The 24,497-nt window shown below is 60.1% G+C and overlaps 1 protein-coding gene across 3 annotated transcripts in view; it reads right to left on the bottom strand.

The window, feature by feature from the left end:
* OSBP2 (oxysterol binding protein 2) overlaps positions 1 to 24,497 on the bottom strand; it is a 138,481-nt gene that overhangs the window by 25,425 nt on the left and 88,559 nt on the right. For all 3 annotated transcript variants that reach the window (XM_054219224.1, XM_054219225.1, XM_054219226.1), the window contains one exon: positions 12,649 to 12,899. In XM_054219224.1, coding sequence (XP_054075199.1) covers positions 12,649 to 12,899 — 251 coding nt within the window. The remainder of the gene's footprint in view (positions 1 to 12,648; positions 12,900 to 24,497) is intronic.

Below are 24,497 nucleotides of genomic sequence, written 5' to 3'. Positions count from 1 at the left end.
CACTGCTCACGTGCATGGCATCGTCCCCAGCGGTCAAAGCTCTCGCAAACCACCCGGGATGAAGGTGGGCAGTGGTTTTCCACAGCAGTGATCCTCCCTCTGCCGAGCCGGCACCGCCAGAGGAGGCGGCCGAGGAGCAAAGCGATGGTCCCCACCGGTGACACCACAGGGACGTGAGCGGCTGCCACGCACCAGTCCTGGTGTGGATTAAGGTGATGGCAGGGGACACGAACCCAGCCGAAACTCCCAGCATCCCAGGTCATTGCTCATTCATTTCCGTAATCCCCCCGGCTCGGCCTTTCAAAGGTGAAAACAATTGCAGTCGCCGAGCAGGAGCAACGCCTCGAAATCCAGCTTACAAAACCCTTACGGAGCGGCGGCTAAATTTAGTCACAGCTGAACCTGATCTGGGTTGTAAGCAAGACACAGCCACAAATCCACGTTACGCTGGCGCGGGGACACGGGCCATCCTCCCAAAGGTCAGCGGGCAAGAGGCTCCTGGATGAAGGCACCGCAAAGGAGAGGGCAGCCCCCGGGATGCAGGATGAAAAGCAATTCCCCAGCGAGCTTTATGGCCGGGGTGCGGAGGCTAAGCGCATCTAAGGACGCAGCCTTCGTGCAGCTATCCTCATCCTCATCTGCAGAGTCCACCCACCCCACAGCCTCCCTGCAGCGTGGGGGAGACCACGTCACACCCCATACGCCCACCTCCCCCTGAGCCACGGCCGCCGCCACGCAGCTGCTGCGATTTAGCAGCGCCTGGATGCACGAGGGGCTGAGGCGGCGCCGAGGTTTGCTGCGGTCCCGCATACCGGGGCTGCTCCGGCCCCCAGCCCAGCCAGGCAGGGACGGCGCGCGGGGCCGCGGGGAGCCACCCGCTAACACCCCGGAGTGGGGTCCATCACGAGGGCAGTCGGCTGCTTTCCATGCCTCCTGGAGGAAAAAGGCAATTTCTCCCTCCCACCCTGCACAAACTTTATCCGTTGCCCTCCTCAAAGGTCTCTCCGTGACCAACCCTCCAGCGAGGAGGAGGAGGAGGAGAGGGACCAGCAGAGGATGCTGTGCCATCCCCACGCAGCATCCCACCTCGCTGGGAGACTTGGCTTTAACTCTCCAGCACCCACCCGCTGCCTCCCCGCGTACAGGGGGGACGGCGGGACACAGGAGGTGCCACAAGGTGTCCCAGGTTTTGCCGCGGGGCTGGAGCAGGGTTGGAGAGCAGCGGCCAAGATGCTCTCCTGCTCCACGAGCTCGTTTGAAAATAATTAAGGCGGCAGCAAGGCTCAGATGTACGGCTGCTCGGTCACCCCTGAACACCCCAGCTGGTGCTTACCCCTCGTTGTCTTGCGATCCTGGTGGATCACCAGCAACTAAAGATAAAAACTCCATCCATCTGCAGTACGGGCACACGGCCCCGGGGAAGCCCGGCGTTACCTGCGACCAGGTGGCAGGAGGGACAGAGGTGGCTTCTCCTCCTCCATGGCTGGAACAAGCTGCTGTAGCAGGTCCTAATCCAGCACTGGATGTAAATCACCGTCAAGACAAGGAGGCACAGCCAAAAGAGTGTGTTTTCGTGGAAAAGCACCACTGAGGCTCTTGCAAATTCCCATGGAGGAAGAGGCGAGGTGCCACCAAGACCCTGCCGGGGAGCAGGAGGCGAGATGTGGTGCCACCAGCTCCGTGGTCTGTCCCCGTGCCCAGCAGCCGCTGCCGCCATGGGCAAATTTAGCACCTTTTACACATTTGTCATGGCGAATATACCAGATTTCACAGCTTGTTGCAGCCTAATAGGAACGTCGTTAACAGCCCGCGGATTATTTATGCAGCTGAAAACGATCACCCGAGGTCACCCGTGTCCTGCCAAGGTGGTGGTGGTGTCACACGCCCACGGGCATCTCTGCAGAGCCACAGCTCCTGGTTCCTCAGTGGGAGTGAACAGTCAGTATCAGACACAGAGGACACAGAGATGAAGTTAATGAGCTTGAAAATGTAAACGATCACATCACGCTGTGCCAGCTTTTTGCCCCACAGTCTGAACCACGGGGGATGACAACCTCTTGGGAGTCACAGAATCATAGAATCACAGAACGGTTTGGGTTGAAAGGAACCTTAAAGCCCACCTCATTGCAACCCCCTGCCCTGGGCAGGGACACCTCCCACCAGCCCAGGTTGCTCCAAGCCCCGGCCAACCTGGCCTTGAACCCCTCCAGGGATGGGGCAGCCACAGCTTCTCTGGGCAACCTGGGCCAGGGGCTCACCCCCCTCACCGCAAAGAATTGCTTCCTCACAACTCATCTCAATCTCCCCTCTTCCAGTTTGGAGCCATCACCCCGCGCCCGATCACTACAAGCCTTAGCAAGGCTGAGCATTTCACCACCTCCAAGGGTGGTGGATGGATACTGAGGGAATGCACTCAAACCTGCAGCCCCGCCAGCCCCGAGCATCCCGGGGGAACAGCCCTGCCAATCTAACCTTTGGGGAGAAAAAAACCCACCAGGGAAGTGCCCGCTGGTCCGGGAGTGACGTCTCCTGCTCCTCAACCAGACCCTTCCTTTGCCTGCACGGGACAAGGACCACTTCATCGCTCAGGAGCGACACAAGAGAAGGCAACCGCCAGATGCGTTCAATCATCTCTCTTTCGATGGCGAATTATACAGCAAGAGCCGTCATTTCATTCATCGGGGGGAACGAGCGCCTCGCCGTTCTGCATGCGTCTGGTGCCTGGGAGATAAGTGCTCCCTTCCTTCCTTCCTGGAGTCATCAAATCCCTGGGACACATCTGCGCTGCTGCTTACTGCAAAAACAGCCCCCCAAGGGAAGGGCGATTGCCGCTCCTCTTTTTAGCTCTGAACACATTCATACCGTGTCAGCACTCCAGGCGCACGGCACGCCATAAAAATTAGCAGTTTGCATCCAGAGGGGCGAGACGCGCAGAGCGTTCGCACCGAGAGGGGCTTTAATTTGCCCTTTCCCCCACCCCCCGCCATCCCCGAAACACTCGGAAGCAGAAAGCCAAAGGGAAAATACAAGGATGGAGCCAGCCTGAATCCCCAATCATCTCGCACAAACAGTTGGATCGCAACGAGACGTGGGTTTGAGCGCAGTCATCTGCTGCGACAGCGATGGCACCCACAGCGTGCCGGTGGCCCGAGGCCAAGCTGACTGGACACCACCAGAAGCAGCAGCGCAGAGAAACGTCCAGATCGACACAGACCGCTTAAATAACAGCAAATCTGTCCCAAATCCTTGGAGTTACCCTCAGGCGGCTCAGGAGCATCCCTGCAGCAGGAGGATGCAGGCACACAGAGCTGCTTCTCCCTGGGGCAGGGCTGGTGGCAAGAGGAAAGCCTGAAAGACACCACGAAAAAATGAGGTGGCATTGCGTAAAAACCGGTGGGGACAGTAGGTATGGGTTCAACACCAAAAACCATCCTACTCCCTATTGCTTCTGTTTCCATACTTGTACGTGTTACATCGGAAGCAGCTCTACACCCAGGCAAAACGGGTGCCACAAAAGCACGGACATGGAAAAGCTCATTAATGCCCCAACGAGGAAGGGGAAGACACGAGAGCAGAGCGGCTCCAGCCCACCTCTCTGTGACCTGCAGATGGTGGCAGTGTGCCGTGCAAGAGGCCCAATGCTCACCCAAGGGGCTCCCAAAAGCCCCGATGGTCCCATTCCAGGTGGCACCGTGTGCCCCAGCAGTGCCCCGTTTCTCTATGGAGATCATGGACTCCCTGTGAGTCAGAGACGCCTACGAAGGAGACCACCTACGGTGGCGACCGCCTACACTTGGGCAGGAGTTGGATCTGGTCTCACGGTTGCTTCTCTGGGAGTTTTATTAACTTATCATGCTATTTTGGGCCATCTGCCTAAATGTCACCAAGACACCAGTGTCCCCCACCGCAAGGCAGGCTCAGCACTGCTTAACCAACCAAACCCACCCTGCCCAGGGCGTAGCTCCTCGAAAGGACCTCCCCCCGGCTCCAACGCAGCAGAGACCGTGACCAGCACTGACACGACGGCCAGGCTCTGCCTGCAACAAGTGCCTTTGCAGAGGAGTAATCTCCACCCCACGCAATAAAGAGAGGATTAGTGGGAAACAGTGGCAAATCCGCCAGCCCGGCTGTGTTAACAGGCTCTAATCCCGAACCCACGCAGCCTTTCGGTAGGCTAACGGATCCGTCACCATCGCGTACTCAGCACGGCACAAGGAAATTTTCTGAGAACGGAATAAGCCGACGCTGCCCACAGGTTTCGGACCGAAGCGATGCCAACTGGCTCCCGGGAAAGACGCGGGGTCTGGTTTCCAAAGCATCGCTCTCCAGCGGGAAAAAACCAATTAAAGGCAGTTGCTGGCAGCTCCTCACCCCACACCTCGCCGAGCGGCTTCGCCAGCCGTGCCGGAGGGTCTGGCGGGGCACCGTGGTGTGCCAAGGCTGAGCTGGGGCCGGTACAGGGAGAGCTGAAACCTCACGCAGGAACCTCCTGCTACAGAGCGGCTAGCCCCAAATCATTCCCTTGCCAGGTTTCACTGCTTTCCTTCGGCAATGCTCGTGTCTTCGGCTCCTTCTTCTGATGCTCTTACCTGCCCGGCCACCAGCGGGGCTCCTCTGCTGCCGCGTGTGCCAAAAATCACCTCCCCAGGAAGGTCTCGGCATCGGTTCTTCCCCCGTGGGGGAGATACCTCCTGGCGGCTGCTGCAGCTTCTTCCTTCCTCTTCGCTTGCCCGAACCACCGAAATCCACCGCAGCGGCGTGGGGACCCTCCAGGAGTTTGCAAAGCAGAAGAGCCGACCCCACGAGAGCGGCCGGTCACCGCTTTTAGCGCACCTGGAGGCCCGATCCCGGCCCTGGTGCGCTCAGAGAGATCCGTCCTGCAAACAGCTCTCACAAACAGATTTAACGAGGCTCTCGCCAAGTTCTTGTTTTCCCATCTGCCCGATGAAGCAGACTCCGGGCTGGAAGAGCATCTGTCCCCCACTGCGGGGCTGCGGTGGCAGCGAGCAGCTGGCATTGCCCACGGGCAGCTCCGACCCTGGGATCTGGAGGAAGCCGCTTCGGTGTGTCCCTCGGTCTCAGCCCCGTGCGATGCCTTTGCAAACGGCGGTGGCCGCCGTCAGCAGCTGGTTTAGCAGCAGCACCCCCTTATCCCGCTCCTCTCCCCGTGCCGTAACTCCTTCCTGAGTAAATCCGCGGGAGAGCGGTGCCGCCATTTCGGCGCCTTCTCCTTCGACAGACGCTGGAGGACAGAGCTGGGGAGAAGCGTCTCGGTGCGTCAGCCCGGGCGAGAGGTGAACACAACCCTTGCGACAGCAGGGGCAGAACCCCAGCAGGGATTAACCCGGCGAGGCTGTGCTATTTGCCCTCCCCACGTCCCCATCCTGCCCCAGGGGGCAATCGCCACCAGGCACAGACCCGTGGCAGCTGCCAGAGGACCACAGGAGGTCGGGGCAGGGCTCACCTGGTGCCAGCGCCGCGTTTACCAGCAGAGGCCATGCCCGCCTGGGCTGGCGCACGGTCCAGCAGAGCCGCCCATCGACACCAGGCATTGCTGACAGCGCAAGCCCCGTCTCCGACGCGCTAAGCCCCCCGAGTGCAGCCCCGCTGACCCAGCAGCTGCCGGGCAGAAACGCTCCAAACCCTCCTCTGAAGCTGCCATCGAACAGTTATCGCGCTCAGCCAAAAAACCAGGAGGGCAGAGCTGCGAGAGGCACCCGGGTGCTGGTGGCAATGTGTCCCCCATCTTCTTGCATGAGGCTCCAAAGGGAGCCCAAGGACAGAGAACGAAGCATCCCGGGGGCGAGACAAACACAGGAAGAGAAGGAGGTGGAGGAGGGCAAGGAGAAAGAGGAGGATGAGAGTGGGGAGGTGAAGGAAGATGCCCATGACTACAAAGTCATGGAGTGACAAGACGAGGGGTAACGGCTTCAAAGTAGAAGAGGGGAGATTTAGATGAGATCTCGGGAAGAAATTTTTCACTCTGAGGGTGGTGAGCCCCTGGCCCAGGTTGCCCAGAGAAGCTGTGGCTGCCCCATCCCTGGAGGGGTTCAAGGCCAGGTTGGACGGGGCTTGGAGCAACCTGGGCTGGTGGGAGGTGTCCCTGCCCAGGGCAGGGGGTGGCACTGGATGGGCTTTAAGGTCCCTTCCCACCCAAACCATTCCATGAGTCTAAGAAGGAGGAGGAGGAGGAGGAGGAGGAAGTGGTGGCGGAGGTGGTGGAGAAGAAGTGAGAAGCCCCAAGGCACAGAGAGGACAAAACTCCACAATCTGGCTGCAGGAGCACCAGCGGAGGGCCCCGGCTGGCAGAGAGACCCCACAGACAGGCGTGAGGTTGGAGCATGGTGCGTCTGGCTGGAAGGACTGGGCGACCACAGGGAATGATGATGATGATGGGAGCGGGAGGAAGGCGCCGCCTGTCTGGACAGAGCTGATCAGAGACACACGCTCACACCTGAAATTCAAAAAGCAGCGAAGGATGCTGCGGTGAAAGCGGCAGCAGCTCCGGGCGCAGGGGCTGGGCTCTGCATCTCCACTGCTCCGGCCACGCAGGCAGGGACGGACCCCAGGGTGACACCGTCACCCTCCACCGCGTCCCCCGGCTGACAGCAAAGCACCCACCAGGGTTATTTATTCACCAGCGTGGCACATCCAGAGAGAAAACACCCCGGCCACAGGGAGCCCTGGCTGCAGCACTCCCGTCCGACGAGGATTAGGGCTGGGTTAGAGATTTAATCCGAAGGCCGGGGGTTTTCTGGGTCGGTGACATGGTTTTCAATGCGCTGCTTAGTGCGCGTGTCATTAGCGCCGCGCAGATAATTAACACAGGCTGTGTTACAGCGCAGGCACGCAAAAACGGGCTCCTCCTGTGCCGTCACCGTTGCAATATCACAGGGGAGAGACACCCTGCCCTGCTGCGGGGTTTTGCTCTGATTTCAGGCAGCAGAGCATCTGCTGGGGGCCGCTGGGCACAGCTGGGGGCAATCCCTGCCACCACGAAGCAAATCCAGGGGCTGAAGCTGGCTGCGGTGCCCGAATTAACCCCTGCGGTATAAGGACGCACAGGGCGGAGGGCTCCTCCAGCCCCACTGGCTGTACTGGGTGGACTGGGAGCAGCCCAGGAGGCCGCCGTTCCCTCCCCGCTCAGCGTCTCTGCCCCGGCAGCGCGGTGCAGGCAGGGAGGAGGTGGGCTCCGTCCTCCTGCCCGTGTCATGAGGGTTTGGGGACCCCGAGGGATGGCATGGCACGCCCAGCCGCGCCGGCAGCTGGCTCTGCACCAGGACGCGGCCGGGTTTGCACCGGCAGCATCACCCCTACCACGCGGTCACCCCAGCGTCCGAGCCCCGGCAGGATGATCCCGGGGACTCTGCTTCCCATCAGCTTTAAGCGGTTTTTCAAGCGAAGGCAGACACCTACGGTGGTTAACCTATCGCTAAAATAAACCATTAGAAATTACGCACTGGGCCAGGGTCCGCTCTGGGGAACCTGACGCCGCTGGGAGCATGAGTCCACTTTAATACGGAACCAATTTTAGGAGTAGGGATTAATCACAGCAGCATCGCCAAGGGGCAGGGGAGGCTCAGAGCTCCAGGATAACAGCAGTGAAGCTGGGACACGGGAAGGCAGAGGAGCAGCTCCGGGGAAGCACATCTTTCGCCCGGGAGGTCTCCAAATAAACCAACTGAGCAGCTGTAACTCCCCGGGCTCCGGCGCTCGGAGCCTCTGCAAACCCACCCACGGTGCCCGCCAGCGGGTGCCTCCGCCGGGCAGACACCACTCGGAGTCCCCAGGAGCCGAGCGTGGCCACGGGCAGAGCTGGGCTGCTCCTGGAGCCAACTGCCACGTGGCACAGGGCCACCCCGTCACCGCTGCCGAGCCGGAGCACGGCCCTTCGAGGGCTCCGCGGAGAGAAACGCCGCCGGGGCTGGAGGATGAAGCTGGGCATCCCGGAGAGATTTAAACAAACAGCCCCGCGGCCACTTTCCCTGGGGGAAAAGCAGCACATATTGTTATCGATATCAATTCCGGCGCAAGCGCTGTGTCTCACACACTTAAAAACCCTCCCTGCAGGTTCAGAGGGGTGAAGGATGCTCTTTGCTGATGTCTTGGGGTGTGCTGCTGCTCCAGACAGGTCCATTCCTTTGGGAAAGGGAAACGCACATGGCGAAGCCTGCCTGCCTCGAAGCGGGTGCCGGCACCCTCTGTGTGACATGCCTGGGTGGCCACCAGCGCGGTGGCCTCTCGGAGGGGCAGGTGTGGAGTCCTTGGGGTCCCCCCGTCCGCCTGCTCCGCGCCAGCCCACACAGAGCCCCCTCCCCATGAAACATCGCCCGCTCAGCGTCACCCACCCAACACCGCACCCCTGCCCCTGCCCCAGCCCGGCAGAACCTTCCTCCACCTCTGCTCCTCGTCAGCCTCAAGGGAATACGCAAACTAACCCAGGAACGACACCTGGCCAAGCCCGAGCCCCGCCACTCTCCACGCTCTCCATGCTCACGTCCCTTAAGGAAGCACAGATCCGGCCAAAAGAAGAGCGCAGCTATCACACACTCGCACAGAGTTCGGCCGCCTCCAAGCTGCGCCGTAGCAAACCCCATTCCCGTTAAAACCTATTTCTAGCACCACCCACAGCCCTGGGAGCTCTTCCTGACGCCCAAACTGGCTTCCTCAGCACGTCCGCACGGCCCTCCTGCCTGCTGTCTGCTGCTGAGTTATCAGACAGGAGCTTTCCCCGCTCCTTGGGCGACTCGACGCCGTTCAGCACGGCGCTCTTCGTCTCCGTGCCTCTCATTACACCTTTTAATTTGGTGCTTCTTATTCTTACACACCTCCCACTCCTCCCCCACGGCAGATTGCGACTTGCTTTTCGGTGTCTCCTCCTCGTGGTTCCTCACAGCCCCGCTGACTCGGGGCGCCTTGGTCCCGGCGAGGCTGAGCTCTGCCCCGAGTCCCACCCGGCACGGTGCCACCTGCAACTTCCAACTTCAGATGGGAGCAGAGCAAAGGGTGGCTCACCGAGGCCTGGGATTAAACTGAGCCCTGCAACAGTCAGTCCCTCCACGTTTCACCTCCTCACCTGCAACGCAAAGGTCCGGCGCGTCCTGCTCTGCCTCTGCCCAAACCTTCCTCCGTCATCCCGAGATCACTCACCCAGGGGCAGCCCCAGCCGCTTTCTCCTCCCGATCTCCGGAACAGCGCCCGGAGTCAGCCCCGGCAGGCACCCAGACACGCAGCGAGGAGGTCACCTTTGCAGCGAAGCTCTTTCATTTACATATGTATTTATTTATTTCTACTTGCTTGCTGCTGCTCCCCGCGGCTCCGGGGACATTTACATAATCGGATCACAGGCAGCCGGACAGAAACCACAAGCGTCAGCCCCGGAGCATCCATCCCCTCCCACCCCGGAGCATCCGTCCCTTCCCGCCCCGGAGCATCCATCCCCTCCCACCCCACAGCATCCACCCCTTCCCATCCCAGAGCATCCGTCCCTTCCCACCCCGGAGCATCCATCCCCTCCCACCCAGGAGCATCCATCCCTTCCCATCCCAGAGCATCTCTCCCTTCCCATCCCAGAGCATCCATCCCTTCCAGCCCCAGAGTATCCGTCCCCTCCCGCCCCAGAGTGTCCACCCCTTCCCACTCCAGAGAGTCCATCCTTTCCCACCCCCGGAGCATTCGTCACTTCCCATCCTGGAGCATCCGTCCCTTCCCGCCCCGGAGCATCCGTGCCTTCCCACCCTGGAGCACCCGTCCCTTCCCACCCCGGAGCATCCACCCCTTCCCATCCTGGAGCATCCATCCCTTCCCGCCCTGGAGCATCCATCCCTTCCTGCCCCAGTGCATCCAGCCCTTCCTGCTCTGGAGCATCCATCCCTTCCCATCCTGGAGCATCCAGCCCTTCCCGCTGCAGGCAGCCAAGCCCAGCCCTGCCCTGTTCCCTGCCCGCTGGCCGGGGCATGCTGGCCGCGCAGGTCCCAGCCAGGAGTGGGAGCCGTGGGCAGAGCCCAGGGCTGCTCCCATGAGCTCAGGAACGCAGCAGGGGCAGACAACTCCCGGGTGTTTGGCGTAGCCGACGGGCCATGGTTCCAAACCCCCCCAAACTGCTCGGGGATGCAGCCAAACAAAGAAGTGAATGCGGCGCAATCTCGGCGATGAAGAAGCCGCGCTGCGTGCCACCACTGCCAGCCAGCCAAGGCGTGGACGCGAGCCACAGCGTCTCCTGCAAGAGCCAACCTCCGCTGCGCGGGCAGAGGCGATGCCCTGGGAGGCAGGGTGCGGGTGGGAGCGGATCAGCGAGGTTTGGGGTCAGGGCAGAGCAGGGAACGTGGAGCATCCACGCACCGGCACCAGCCCGTCGCTGCTGGCTGGAACCTCTCTGGGGAAAAGCCGGCAGGCATGGGATGCTTAGTTTCTCCTGCAAGGAAGTACCAGCCCATCGAAAGCTCCCTGTGCTCCCATGGGATGCGTGGCCCTGGGAAGCACCGCCAGGATGGAGGTGGGCAGGAGCAGGTACATTTTTACCCACGCCAGGGGATGGCTTGACTCCTTGTAGCTCCCTGTAGCCATGGCCGTGTTTCAATACAGAAGATTTCAGGAACTTTGCACTGCACGGAGCCACCCCCCAGCCCAGGAGTGACTCCCCAGGCAGGGTCCGCGCAGCAGCTCGCAGAAGGCATCACCCCGTGCTAAAAAGATAAATCAAGGCGCAAAAAGGGATCCGAGGGGGAAAAGGTGACAGCTTGGCTGGGAGCGCCAGCCCAGCATCACGGGGTGGCCAGGCTGTCGGTCCCTCTCCCTCCCGGCCCTCACGACCCTGCTCTGCTCCCCCGGCTCCTGCCTTTCTATTCCAGCCCCCCCAGAGCATCACTGCTTTGTGGGGGTCAGCGTCCTCCGCCTGTCCACAGCTCCGTCACCTCCCCTCGAAACAACGGGCTCATCAGGAAGCTGGGAGAGCTGCAACCAACCCCCTCATCCTGCTTCTTCCCCGTTACAGCCTTCCCCCTTCGGACACCTCCTGGAGACGCTCAGCCGCGAGCTGAAGTACAAAAGGACGCTGTTAAAAGCACATCTCTGACACCCACCTGAAAACACGTGCCTCGCTGCCTCCCTGGCCCCCCTCTTACCTGCTCGGTGCTTCGGACAAACCATGTTTCTACCTTTTTTTCCCCCCTGCACAAGAGTTTTTGTGCTTTTTCCCACCATCCAGACGGCCTGGCTCAAGCTTTTATCACGTCGCAACCATCTGCCACCTCCCGCTCTCTGGGCTGGACACAGCAAACACCGCTCTGCTCACCCCTTCCCAAAGGCTGCTGGAGAAATCCTCTCCCCAGCGATTCCCAGCCCGCGTCCCCCCCGGCCGGTCTGACGCCTAACAGCAAACCTCGGCAGCGCTGATGGCTCCGCCGTCCCCTCCCGCCGCTGGCCACCCGCGGCCATCCCCGCCCCAAAAACTTGGACAAACTCTCCGTGGGGAGAGCCCTGCACAGCCCCCCCCCCCCCCCCCCCCCCCGCAAAGCTGCTCCAAAACACACGACGCCGGCTCAGAAAGTCCTTTCCCCCCACCACCACCACCACCACCACGGCTACAAAATCCTGCGAGGGGGGACGGGGAGGAGGAGGATGCTGCGACCACAGGGCTCCTGAGTGCCCTCCTGCCCCTGAGTGCCCTCCGGCTCCTGCCCCGGATTATGGTTATTATTTTTTAAAAGCTCACATAAACCAACGCACGACCTCCTTTTGCTCAGGGCTGGGACGGCACGGCGACAGCGCCGCTCCATTCACAATTCCCCGAGCTCTGCCTTCATACATTATTCCAGGTCTGTCTCAGGCTTCCGGGATGGGTGGTTGGGGTTTTTTTTTGGTTTTTTTTTTTTTTGCTTTAAATATTTTATTTCGTTTTACTCTCTCTTCCCTTCCCTAAAGCTCCCCAGGGAAAATAAGACTCCCCAAGGTAAACGCGGCTCCCCGGGAAGGGCTGTCTCACTGCCGTGGAGGCAGATCCACACCCCAAACAGAAGCTGTCCAAAAAATAATCAGAAAGCACCGTCATGCTGCACAAGGCAGGGAGCAGCGCCGGAGCCGACACGCGCTTCCCGACCTCCGGCCTGGGAGAGAGCAGCCGGCATGAGGCAGCCTCGGTCCCCGAGGGGGTTAAATCCCCCGGCCGTGTAAAACAAGGGCAGCTTCATGGAAGTCGATGAAGACATGAGCGATGGGGGGATGCGGGTCTGAATCTGCAGCAGGCAATGGGCTCCCAACCGCCGCGCCGGCCAGAAAGGCACCCCAGGACAGGCCGAAAGCCCCTCTGCACCCCAAATCTCTGCTTCCCCCGGCCTGACATCCCAAATCGCCTGTTTTGGAGCAGGCTCCCCAGAAAGTGCGCTGTAAGGATGTGGCAGACTCGGGGGGTAACACGCACCCGTGCCCACTCCCCGGGCGGCACCTTCCCAATTCCCACCCCTCGCGCCGCGGCGCTGAGCCGGCACCGAGCCCCAGCCCCACGCCAACACCCAGCTCTCGCACAACGCGGTGCGCGGGGAGAAAACAGAGCCGTGCCGGAGGGAAGAAGGACGACGGAGGAAGAAGAGGAGGAAAACGCTTCTCCCTCCGCCTCCTCGCGACCGCGGGGGCTCGGCCGGCGGCACTTACGTTGATCATAGCATTGGAGGTGATGCGGAAGAGCGTGGCTCGTTCGTTCACCGCCTTGATCTTCTCGCCGCTCTCGGCCGGCAGCTTCAGGTTCTCCAGCTCGCTGAGCGAGCGCTGCAGGGCCGCCCCATGCTTCGCGATCAGGTCATTGCAAGTGCTCAGATCCTCCAGCTTACTCGAGAGGGTTTTCAACGTGCCGTGCAGCTCGCTCTTGTCTGACTGCGAGGCGGGCTCCTCGTCGCCCGAGTCATCTGCAAAGGGAGGGATGGAGGAAAAAAAAAAAAAAAAAACAGTTTCCATGGTTACCCCCGGACCGTACTAACCCGCAGCGCAGCGGGCAGGGACCTCCCGCCTCCTCCCGCACGCAGGCAGCTCTGCCCGGGCTGGGGGTCGTGGCCATCATGTCCCCCCCCGGAGCAGAGCGCGGTGTGGAGGAGAGATGCGGGATGTCACCCAGCGCCCCGAGGAGGCGTCCGGGGGGCTCTCCTGGGGCTGTCACCGGGATTTGGTTCAGGGCTGGGTGACGGGGGGTGGCACAGGGAGCGGTGTGTTGGTGTCACCGGGAAGGGCCCCGCGCCAAACCTCTCCTCTCCACGCACGGCCACCGGAGCCAGGCAGGGTGTCAACGTGCCCTGCGCCGGCACCGAACCTCGCGGGGGCTCTGCAAGGTCTGCCCGGGGCAGGACCAGCCACTTCAGCCAAGGGAGAGGTCGCAGAGACACAGCGGGGAGTAACAGCCTTTACCCAAAACCATCATCACGCCTTCAGAGGGCAGGAAACTCCACAATCGGCACCTCAGGTACAGCAGAAATGGTTATTCCTGCAACTCCAGAACACTTGTGTGACTTAAACCCAGAAAACCAACCCAAAACCAAGTAGCGCGTATAACACCGCATTTCTTCACATCATCCACTGGGACTGAAACTAGATGGTCTTTAAGGTCCCTTCCAAGCCAAACCATTCCATGATTCCATGCCATGATCCCACTGCTCCCCCGGGGAAGGCGGAGGAGGTGAGCGGCTCCGAGAGGCGGCATTGCCCAAAGGGAATACGAAAAGCGAGCGCAGAGCAGGTCCTGCACAAGGTCTGCGCCCCGTCCTCGTGTTCAAAGTTTAGCCAAGGTTTTTCCGGGTGCACCCAAAACCCACTAAGGCAGCAGAGCCCCTTCGTTCCCCCTTAATTAAAAAGAGATGGGAACGAGCAAAACCTGCCTGTGGCTTCTCTGCCAGGGCTGGGGGGGCCAGGAGGGATGAGGATGAGGATGTCCTCCAAGCCAGCCAGGCTGAGAGACGCCGTGATGCTGCAACGTACGGACCTCGGGGATGCCTCAGTCATAACGGGGGTGCAGCGCATCACCTTTCTGGGCTGCAAGGACAGGAGAAAAGCCCGTGCTTCGCTGGTAGGTGGGGGTGGGTGGTTTTTATTCCTGGCTCATTTTGACCTTGCGAAACGCTGTAGATATTGAGAGTGATGTTCAGCCATCGCTCAGATCGATTCCACCGCTGTTGGGCCAGCTCAGGAAAAGGAGAGAAAGAGCGCCCTGCATTTAACGGCAGGGAAGCGGTGTTTCCAAGGCAAGAGCCAGAGCAATCCGGGTAATCTAAAAGCACCGTCATCCCGGAGTGGAAGCAGCGGCGGAGCAGAGCGCGGTGCTGCACCACGTCCGTGGCTACGAAGCTCCCCAGGAAGGACGCGATGGGAGAAGGAAGTGCAGCCCGGGGACAAGGCTTATCCTACACAGCGGGATCTAACCCTGTTGCCCAAGGACGGCGGAAGAAGAAATTAAAGCTCTGCTGGGAAACAGGGCACAGAGCGAAATGCCAGCGGCTTGTGAAACACCAGGGCAGCATCTCCCAACGCAACCGTTTGGTTCATCTGCAACCCAGCCCCGAGCAGCCACAGCGCACAAACCTCCCATTTAAAAGGCAGGAGGCGAAGGGCGGCTTGTGGCCACCAAGGACGCTCAAGCAATAAATAATCCACCCGTGCCAGCAGTCGCAGCACCCACGGGAAGCCCACCGAGCCCTTCCCAAGGCAGGGAGCAGCCAGCCAAGGCGCCGGGAGCAGAGACGGCTCCCACCGACAGGCTGGGGGGAACAGCCCTGCTCCCAGGGACAGGACCAGCCTTTTGGAAAAACAGGCGGCACCAAGGAACGTCCTCGGCACAGGTGGAGGAGACGGGCAGGGGAAGGAGAACAGGAAAGGGAATACGCAGGATTTGAGAGGCTCCGTCCCAGGAGGGCGTACAGAGGTACCACGGCACGGGCTTACCCTGCAGGCACCCTGCCCGTGCCAACCACAAATGACCGAGCTGGAAAAATTAAGCCACTTTTCCACCAGGAAGGAAAGTAACCAAAGCCTCCGCTTTCTGTTTCAACTATTTCCACGCTGCCCTTCATCCCGGGGCACACCAAGGCGCTGCGGGTCACTGCCAGAGTACACACCTCCCCTGCGCTTTGAGTATCGCCTTTGTCCCTGTCCCCAGCTGGCGCATCTGGAGGACCGAGCACGCTGTACCCTGCAGCGGACGGACGCTCGCCGGGAGAGGTACCGTGCTGCTGCCGCTGCTCCAGCCGCCTCCTGAGGGCTTTCCAGAGCAGAGGCTTGCATCCATCTCCTTTCACAGTCTCCCACGCATCTCTCCTTCGCTACTGCCCAGCAACACAGTTTCCACCTCGCAAAGCTCTGTCTGCAGCCATCACCTCTCATCAGGTTGTCAACCTCCTCCTCCGGAGCTGCAAGGTCCACGCGCTGGTCCAGCAGGTCCACCAGATCCACCACCTCGTCCCACGACACCGCACACCCACAGGCACCGATCCGCAACACAGCCCAGATCTCAGGCCTGGAATGGGCACGCAGGGAGGGCACAGGATGGTGGTGGCATTTACGCAGCTCAGCCCGGGCACAGCCACCCACGGCCAGCGCCAGAGCTCCTGGCTCTCTCCAGGCAACGCACCCGCACTCCCCGCGAGCATCCCGGCCCCCTCTCCTGGGCTGGGCGGGCTGCGGGAGCTCCAGGGATGGGAACCACCTCTCCATGGCATCCAGGATTTGATCCCTAATAAGCTCAGTTAATGGGCAATTTAAAATACATCATAACGTTTTATAAAACTACCAGAAGCAGACGGCAACCACGCTAGCTTGGTTTTCATCACAGCCACCAGCCAGGCAACTCTCACCACTCATTGTCAAAAAACGGTGTTTCTGTGGGACTCAAGGGGACAAACTAATTTGGGATTGGGGTTGGAACAGGATGATCTTTAAGGTCCCTTCCAACCCAAACCATTCTGTGATTTTTCTGCTTGTAGAACATCAGTAGTACTCCCCAGAGATCATTTTGTCTCTTTATAAAGACTGCAAAAAACTGTGCCAAGCAGGAGGCAGCATCTCTCTGCCCGTCCCCGGGCAGCATTTAACCCCCAAATCCCACCTTCTCCCAGATCTCAGCCTGGGGATTTCGCCCATCGTTAGAACGCTCCGGCACGGGGACGGCACCGTACGGTGACGGGCTCCATCCTTGGCCAGGGCATTATTTCCTGCCCGTCGCTGCCCATTCACGGAGCCTGCGGTGACGCTCCCTGCCTGCGCTCTCCGCTCCAGGCGGGAGGCACGCAGGCAGCGCGGCCCATTTCTGTATCGTTGTGCAGAATTACATCAACGCCCCAAAACCCGGGATGAAAAGGGGGAAGGGACCAGAGTCAGACCACGCCGGTCGTGATGCTGCCCCGGCAGGCTGAGTTTGCTGGGCTGAGCAGCCCCCACCGGCCCCTCGCCTGCCCCCGCAGCCGGGACGCTGGTGGGGTGGGCAGCAGGATCCCACCCTCCTGTGCACGTGGAGGAAGAGGGTGCCAGACGCTCTGCTGAGGCTGCAGACTTCAAAAGGGATGTTCAGGCTAGAGGGGTCGCGGTGCAGCCGCGGGGGAGCGATGTGCAGCGCCGCCTCAGGAGCGAAAGCACGACCAATGCAGAGAACGGAAAACTCATTGCAGCCCCCGTCCCCGCATCCCTGGTAAGCACATCCCTGTAACCGGCACTGCCTCCGCACCCACAGCTCCCGCGCCCAGGACACCCGGAGAGACCTGGACCAACTCACGCTTCTGTGACTTGCGGTAAAATAAAAATACTTCCAAGCAACATAATTTGCTGTAATTATCTCGACTCAAAGCACCGGCAGAAGGAAACACAATGTCACGGCTACAGCGAAATCAGAGCAAGTTCAAGCAGAAACGATCACGCAAAGCACCCAAACAACCTCGCTGCCCCCGCTCCAGGGCAAAGCACGGACACCAGCTCTGCAAGATGGATTTCCAAGCCACCATCAATACCAAAACACCTCCCAGCGCTGAAATTCCCCGTTCCCCACCACCCTCGCAGCGCCAGCACGGGCCAAGCGGGATCGACTGAGTCCCTGGAGACTCCTGGGACCTCACTTCACTACCTGGAGGTTTTTGCCTGTAAAGATGGTTATTTGTGAAATCCTGGCTCCAGGAAAGCCAGGAGGTTGAACAAGGTCTCGGCTTCACCTACAGGCGCAGGAAAAGCATCCTAGAAGAGCCAGGAAAAAGCAAACCGCAGCCCCATGGGGACCACCATCACGAGCAGAAGAGCAGTGACTGTGCTCCTTATTATTTTTTTAAATCACCCCCATGTTTCCTCCGCTCTGTCCTTCTGGACTTGCTCCACACACAGCGCTCACCGGAGACATGGGCATCCTCCAGCAGGACGCTGCTCTCCAGGCCGAGGAAGGACCAGCCTGAGGACCAGCGCTGCCGTATCCCTTTCTCCTGGGAGCCTGAGGGAAAGCAGCCAAAATACCCAGAAACACAAATCCACCTCGTTCCTCAAGCGACCAGCAGCCTCTCAGATCTGCACCAGCTTCGGTCCAACCGTCCGTGGGTAAGAGCAGCCCCCCATGCGAGCGGAGGAGCGCCGCTTCCACCCCATCTCCACCCTGCTTTCCAGCTGGCTTCTTGGTGCCACCAGGACAACCAACGGGAACGCTCCCGCTTGTCCCTGCGGCACAGCCGGGAGGTGGGGACAGGGCTGTCCAGGGTCTGGACAACCCCTCGTTTGCCCGTCTTGGGGACGACGGTCCCAGAGAAGCCACTTGGCTGCAGAAGCACGAGACCCACCAACTCCTGCGGTTCCTGCGGTTCCTGCTGAAGACGATTTGTGAAGCGCTGGAGGAGCAGCACCGTTTACTCTTCTTGCTGAGGATCAAGGGTTCGCTCAGCCTGAAAGGTGAAAGAGCCGCAAGCCATCGCCTGGAGAGCTTCGCTTGGAGCACAGCCAAACGCGGTGGCGCTGGGGATCCTTCTTTGCATCAACTGGAAAAAAAACTGGATTTTGCTTTGCTAAGGCTGGTAAAAAAAAAAAACCCCGAAGGTCAAGAAATACCCACCGAGAGAGAGCGAGAGCCTACCCAGGGCTCCTCGTCCCAGGGCAGACTGCAGGTGTTCGCAGAAGCCAACGTGTGACCAGCCCGGCAAACTCAGACACTCCGGACTTCAGCAGCCTCCCCGCCGGGGTGGGGGGTTCCTCGTTGCTGTGAGTTAAGATCACAAACCCACGTGGAAACTGGAGAAACTTGTAGTCCTAAATACATGGGAGCTAGGGAGGGGGAAAGCGTAACTCCCAATTATTTTTTCTATCCCCAGCGATGGCCAATAGGTTCCAACTCGGAAAAGACCTCGCCGTGACCCAGCGCAGACAGAGCCCACGGGCACACCTGCGAGGCTTTGCTGTACAGGAGTTTTCACGATGGCTTTGAAGAGGATTTTCCAACGCAAGCCGGGGATGAGGAGGAACCAGAACCACGGCGGTGAGGACTTGCCGCGGTGGGGGATGCTCTGTGCTCGTTGCCTCTGGATGCTGCCCTCACACCTTTCACCAGTTTGGCCCTTTTGGATCCTCAGCTCCGAGCCCAAGATGGCCCACAGCATCTCCTAAAATCACAGCAAACCTCAAACCAAGGTCTGCTAGCTGGGCAGGGCCCGGGGGACTGGGGCCAGGGGGGCTGACACCAGGAAAACACTCAGAGGCTCTGCAGGAGCCAGGAAGCACAGGGTGCTGCACCTGGGGAGGAATAACCCCCCGCACCAGGACAGGCTGGGGGTGACCTGCTGGAGAGCAGCTCTGTGGAAAGAGACCTGGGAGTCCTGGGAGACAACGGGATGCCCATGAGCCAGCAATGGGCCCTGGTGGCCAAGAAGGCCAATGGCATCCTGGGGGGCATCAAGAAGAGCATGGCCAGCAGGTGGAGGGAGGTCATCCTACCCCTCTGCTCTGCCCTGGGGAGGCCGCACCTGGAGTGCTGGGTCCAGTTCTGGGCTCCCCAGTTCAAGAGGGACAGGGAACTGCTGGAGAGGGGACAGCAAAGGGCCACCAAGATGCTGAGGGGATGGGAACATCTCTCTTGTGAAGAAAGGCTGAGGGATTTGGGTCTGTTTAGTCTGGAAAAAAGACGCCTGAGGGGGGATCTTATCAACGCTTATAAATACTTCCAGGGTGGGTGTCAGGAGGATGGGGCCAGGCTCTTCTCAGTGGTGCCCGGGGACAGGACAAGGGGTAACGGGCACAAACTTGACCATGGGAAGTTCCATCTCAACGTGAGGAGGAACTTCTTTGCTGTGAGGGTGGCAGGGCCCTGGCACAGGCTGCCCAGAGAGGTGGTGGAGTCTCCGTCTCTGGAGACATTCCAACCCCGCCTGGAGGCGTTCCTGTGCCACCTGCTGTGGGTGACCCTGCTCTGGCCGGGGGTTGGACTGGGTGATCTCCAGAGGGCCCTTCCGACCCCTGTCAGTCTGGGATTCTGTGAAGGCATCCCTGCTCCCTTCACACGGGCAAGATCCTTCAAGGACACAAATACTATTTCGATACATGGCTTCCAGCCATGCCACCCTCCAAGGCCACCCCCAGCAGAGGGAAGGAGCTCTGCAATGTATCCCCCGGTCTGCGGAGGAGGGCAGCGGTGCTCCTACCTGACCCTCATCGCTCTCGGCGCCGGCGCCAGCCGGTGCTGCCACCAGCAGCTCTGACATCTGCTCTCCGCAAAGGGAAGATCCTCCCGAAAGCAGCAAACCCTCCGTGAGCTGGCAGGGGGCTGCCCAGCGCAGGACCCCCCCCCATGCTGGGATCGGGGTGCTCCTGGACCCCCTCGGGGAGCAGCACGTCTCTGGTTCATGAGCTTCACCTCGGCTCACCCTGCTCCTCAACACAAGGCAGGTTTCTAACGAGAGACAGCCATTTAGCAAGAATTGCTGTCACTCTGCTCCAGCGAACAAAAGCTGCCCAAGAAAATAGATACAAAAGGCTGGCGGCAAATATTTGACAACAAATCGCAAGGTGGTTCTCAATCCCGCGCCTCGGATGAATCAGCCCGGCATTCACCGCAACCTCAAGTTTTCCTGCCCTTCCCAAACCCGGTGTCCCCCGGAGACCTGCCCGTGCCCATCGGTGGCCACCAAGGATGTGAATCCGTCCCCTTCTCCCTCCGGCAGCCCAGCTCTGCACCGACTGCACGCTGCTCGGGGCAAAGACTGCTCGGTCCCAGCGTCTCCGGAGGCGATTCCAGGCGGGGCCCTGGGCTGGAGGTGGCCCCGCGGTGGAGGTTTGGGGCTGAGCCCGCGTGCAAGGTGCCATCAGCGACACAGGAACACGACCCGAGCCCAAAACACCGCTTCTCCCTCTACCTGCAGTGCCGGCTGGGCTGCAGGACACGCCAGCGGGGCAGAGCGGGACCGGCCCCAGGCACCGCCGTAACCCACGTTAACGGCTCTCGAGGTCTGCGAGACCCTCCTCTCCCTCCTCTCCCTCCAGCACCGGAAAGGTTTTACGAACACAGTTGCTGTTTTTACGATCCACATTTCTCGCCGCTCATGATGCGCACGGGAAACATCTGCAACCGCAGGCTCAAATACGACGTATCCTGCTGGTAACAGCAGCTTTTAATAAATCTCCTCTCCAGGAACACGCCAACGCTTGTATTTTGCACACACTACGTGCCCTAAAAGCATGAGTCCCCGCAAGCCGAGTGCCTTCGCTCCCCATCCCATACATTGTTGTGACTTGCGAAGCGACTTAAAGGCAATCTGTTGTGATTTTTATTTGTAGGGCACTGGCATGAAGCAGTTGCTATAGGAACGGCCAGCCTCACGGTAAGCTGGGAAGATTATTTTGGGAGCTGTGATGCTATTTAATCTATGTAAAATGGATCAGCAGCTATGGGCCGTAAGCCTCTTCGGGCTTGTTTCGCAGCCAGGAGAGCAACACGAAACCTCAGCACCCAGAGCAGCATCTCACCAGGAGGCCATTAAGGCAGAAGCTCCCTTTACACCCCCCATTTTCTGCCTCTAAAACTTCCCTCAGCTAAATATTTGCCGTTGCTCGCAATTTTTCCGGAGCTGGTGGAAAAGCTGCCGGCGGGAGGCGCAGGGCGGGCAGTTCCCCACGCCGGGGCTTTGCACCGCAGCCCATGGGGAAACCCAGTGCCAGGATGCCCCAGCACCGGAGGCATCGCCACGCAGAGCATCCCCCACCCCCAAAATCATCGGGGAGACCTGGAGCACCCCAGGGGGCTGCTGCTCACGGCCGGGATGTTTCGGTGCTGCCCGCGGAGGAGACGAGCTGGGAAAAGCCTTTTCAGGGGAAGGGGATAGAGCAAAAGGACTGAAGGGTTCAGCGTTAGACCTTTTATTCCGTATCTCCCAAACCGCACCTGAAGTCCGTCTGCGATGTCTCCAGCCCCAAGCACCAGCGCTACCGGGCACCGCACCATGGCCAGGGCAGCAATGAATCCCTGCTTACCTTCCCCTCCCGCTCCAGCACTGATGCTCTCTTCCTACACCCCGCACCTTCCTTCTCCACCCTGTGAGTGGAAATGTTTCCCTTCCCGAGTGTCCTCGCTTTAAGAAAAAGTCCTCGCCCTTCCCACACCGCCTTGAATTCCTCCCCGAGCCTCCCGCAACCCTGAGCCGCTCACCCACCGCTTCGCCGAAGCCCCTGGAGCCTCTCAAAGGCAGGGCTGTCCCCGCGCAAGCAATTAAGTCTGGCTTTCTGTTGGCAGGAGAAGGGAATGAGCAGACGCCGGGGCTGAAAGCGCGGGATCGATACTGCGGAGCGAAGCCGAGCCAGCCCAGCTCCCGCACCACGGAGGTACCCAGCTCTGCAAGCTGTCCTCTGCGTCCAACGGCTTCATCTACCTACAGGGAAAAGAGATCACGGACCGCTGTCCACAGGTAAAACCATCACGGAATAGAAGGAGCGGCGATGATTTTAATTCAGAGAGTACTCCTGGGTTCCCCCAAAGCCACCAACAACCACAGCGGTGAAGATGGGGCATCTTGGAAGCTGCCTTTTTGCCCATCAGAGGCAAGAACTGTGCATCTGCTGGTGGGGAGATAAGTTTTGAAGCATCCAAGTCACCAGCACGGCATCACCTGCCCCTAGGCCACCACGGTTGTTCCCAACATCCCTAGAAAAAGCTGGCTTAGGGCTGCCCAGATGGAAGGGGAGTTGGAACTAGATGATCTTTAAGGTCCCTTCCAACTCAAACCATTCTATGGCTAGTTCCTCCATCACTCACTCAGGAGGTAGAAGTGGCCGAGCCACACACGGATGAATTCAGCATCCATCGCTGGAAGAGAAAGGGGAAACAACAGGAACAGGGCCAGAGCCAATGACTGCCCCACACACCTCTCTGAACGCAAAGGTGGTTGCACTGAAAAAGGAGCTCAATGGACCTACGAGTGTCAGAGCAGTCCCGTGGAGGGGCAGAGGCTGCACAGGGTGAGGACAACGGGCCTGGAGCAGGACACAGGCGATGCTCAGTGACATCGGGCTGTCCGCAGTACTCCTGCTTTGTGCCTGCACCGCGTCTCACCCACTCCTGGAGACCATATCCCCAATGTACGAGACGTGTTAGCATCGCCAAGCCCCACTTCCAGAGCGCTTGGCCTCTGGACATGCGGCAGCACCGGCACAGCATCCCTCCCCTCCCAGCCGCATCCTGCTCCAGCCGTGTTAAGCTCAGGGACGTGGGTACTGTGGGAGCTGCAAGCCATCAGCAAGCAGAGCCACAGGAAAGCGGTCATCTCAAGTTCCCTCTCTCAGATACCATCCGAGGTCGCAGGCAGCACTGGAGGCCATCCATGGCACCGCGCTGCACCCGAGCATCTCCGCCGGCGATGCATCGTGCTGGGGTGGCACCGCAGGCATCACCGAGAGCCGAGGCTGCGGTGCTGAGCCGCAAACACACCGGGCGAGTCTCTCCTGTGTGGGGGAAATGACAGGGCAAAAGAAGATTCCATCATTTCTTCCAAATAAAACCCAAATCAGCTCATCAACGTGTTGCCTGCACGTCAAAGCCAGAGATCACAGAATCACAGACTGGTTTGGGTTGGAAGGGACCCTAAAGCCCACCCAGTGCCACCCCCTGCCTTGGGCAGGGACACCTCCCACCAGACCACGTTGCTCCAAGCCCCGGCCAACCTGGCCTTGAACCCCTCCAGGGATGGGGCAGCCACAGCTTCTCTGGGCAACCTGGGCCAGGGGCTCACCACTCTCAAAATGAAGAATTTCTTCCTCACATCTCACCTAAATCTGACCTTTCTCAGGGTAAAACCATTCTCCCTCATCCCATGGCTCCCCTCCCTGATCCAGAGTCCCTCCCCAGCTTTCATGGAGCCCCTTGAGGGACTGGAAGGGGCTCCAAGGTCTCCCCGGAGCCTTCTCTTCTCCAGGCTGAACCCCCCCAGCTCTCTCAGCCTGTCCTCCCAGCAGAGGGGCTCCAGCCCTCCCAGCAGCTCCAGGGCCTCCTCTGTAAAAGCCACAAAGTCCCGCTGCTGAAGCTGACACCAGCCGTGCTACAAGAGTTTTGGTGGCAAGAAATCCCACGACTCTCCTCACCGTATCAGCAAGGAGCTAAGCCGGATCAGCGGGAAAAAGCACTTTTCCCTGGCGGGCAGCAACCTGCTCACCCACCAGAGTCACCACCGACAACCTGGCGAGAAGCGCTGCCGACGCTGCCGTCAGGTACCAGGGAAACCACACCACTGCCCGTTTCTGCAATCCACAGCCCAAATTGCTCTCCCTTTCACACAACGGGAGAGCCCACAGCTGGTCTCCACCAACACACCCTCCTCCTCCTCCTCCTCCACCGCAGGGGATGCCGAAGCCGTGCATCAGCAATCCCCAACGTCAATCGGAGACGGGCTCCAGCACGACCGGGTGATGCGGACGCTCCTCAGAGCGGTGCCGGGAGGTTCAGTCAGACTTTGGGAAGGATCACGAGGCAAACCTGAAGCAAACGGCGGAGCAGCATCGGTGCTTTTAACGAACCCCAGGGCGCTAACGAGCTTCTCTCAAGGTTCAAGGCCAGGCTGGATGAGGCTTTGAGCAGCCTGGGCTGGTGGGAGGTGTCCCTGCCCAGGGCAGGGGGTGGAACTGGATGGTCTTTAAGGTCCCTTCCAACCCGAACCATTCTGTGATTCTGTGTGTGTGATTCTGGGAGAGCCATGCTCTCCCCGGGCAGCAGATTTCGGGGTCTTTCTCCCCATCGCTACGGAAGTGCCGCAGCGTGTGACATCCTTCCTTTCGCGCACTTCCATGCAGTGGCCGTGGGACACAATCTTGCCGGTCTGGGGACAGCAGGCTGCCCGGGCAGCGCGCGCAGGCGAGAACACGCACGTAAGGCAGTGGCAGAGCTCCGGGAGCCTCCCTGCACTGCAGCTTCCCGCCTCGGTCCAAGCCTTCTCTCCATAGCTGTCACCAGAGCTCTACTGGGAAGCCCTTCTGTCCTGGTTTGAGCGACACAGGACTAATTTCTCTTCTAATGCTTGGGAAAAATGCAC

Source organism: Rissa tridactyla, chromosome 13 (genome assembly GCF_028500815.1).
Source record: "Rissa tridactyla isolate bRisTri1 chromosome 13, bRisTri1.patW.cur.20221130, whole genome shotgun sequence".
In the NCBI taxonomy this organism is placed as follows: domain Eukaryota; kingdom Metazoa; phylum Chordata; class Aves; order Charadriiformes; family Laridae; genus Rissa; species Rissa tridactyla.
Note: the sequence above shows the minus strand (reverse complement) of the source record. Positions and strands in the feature narration are given on the sequence as shown.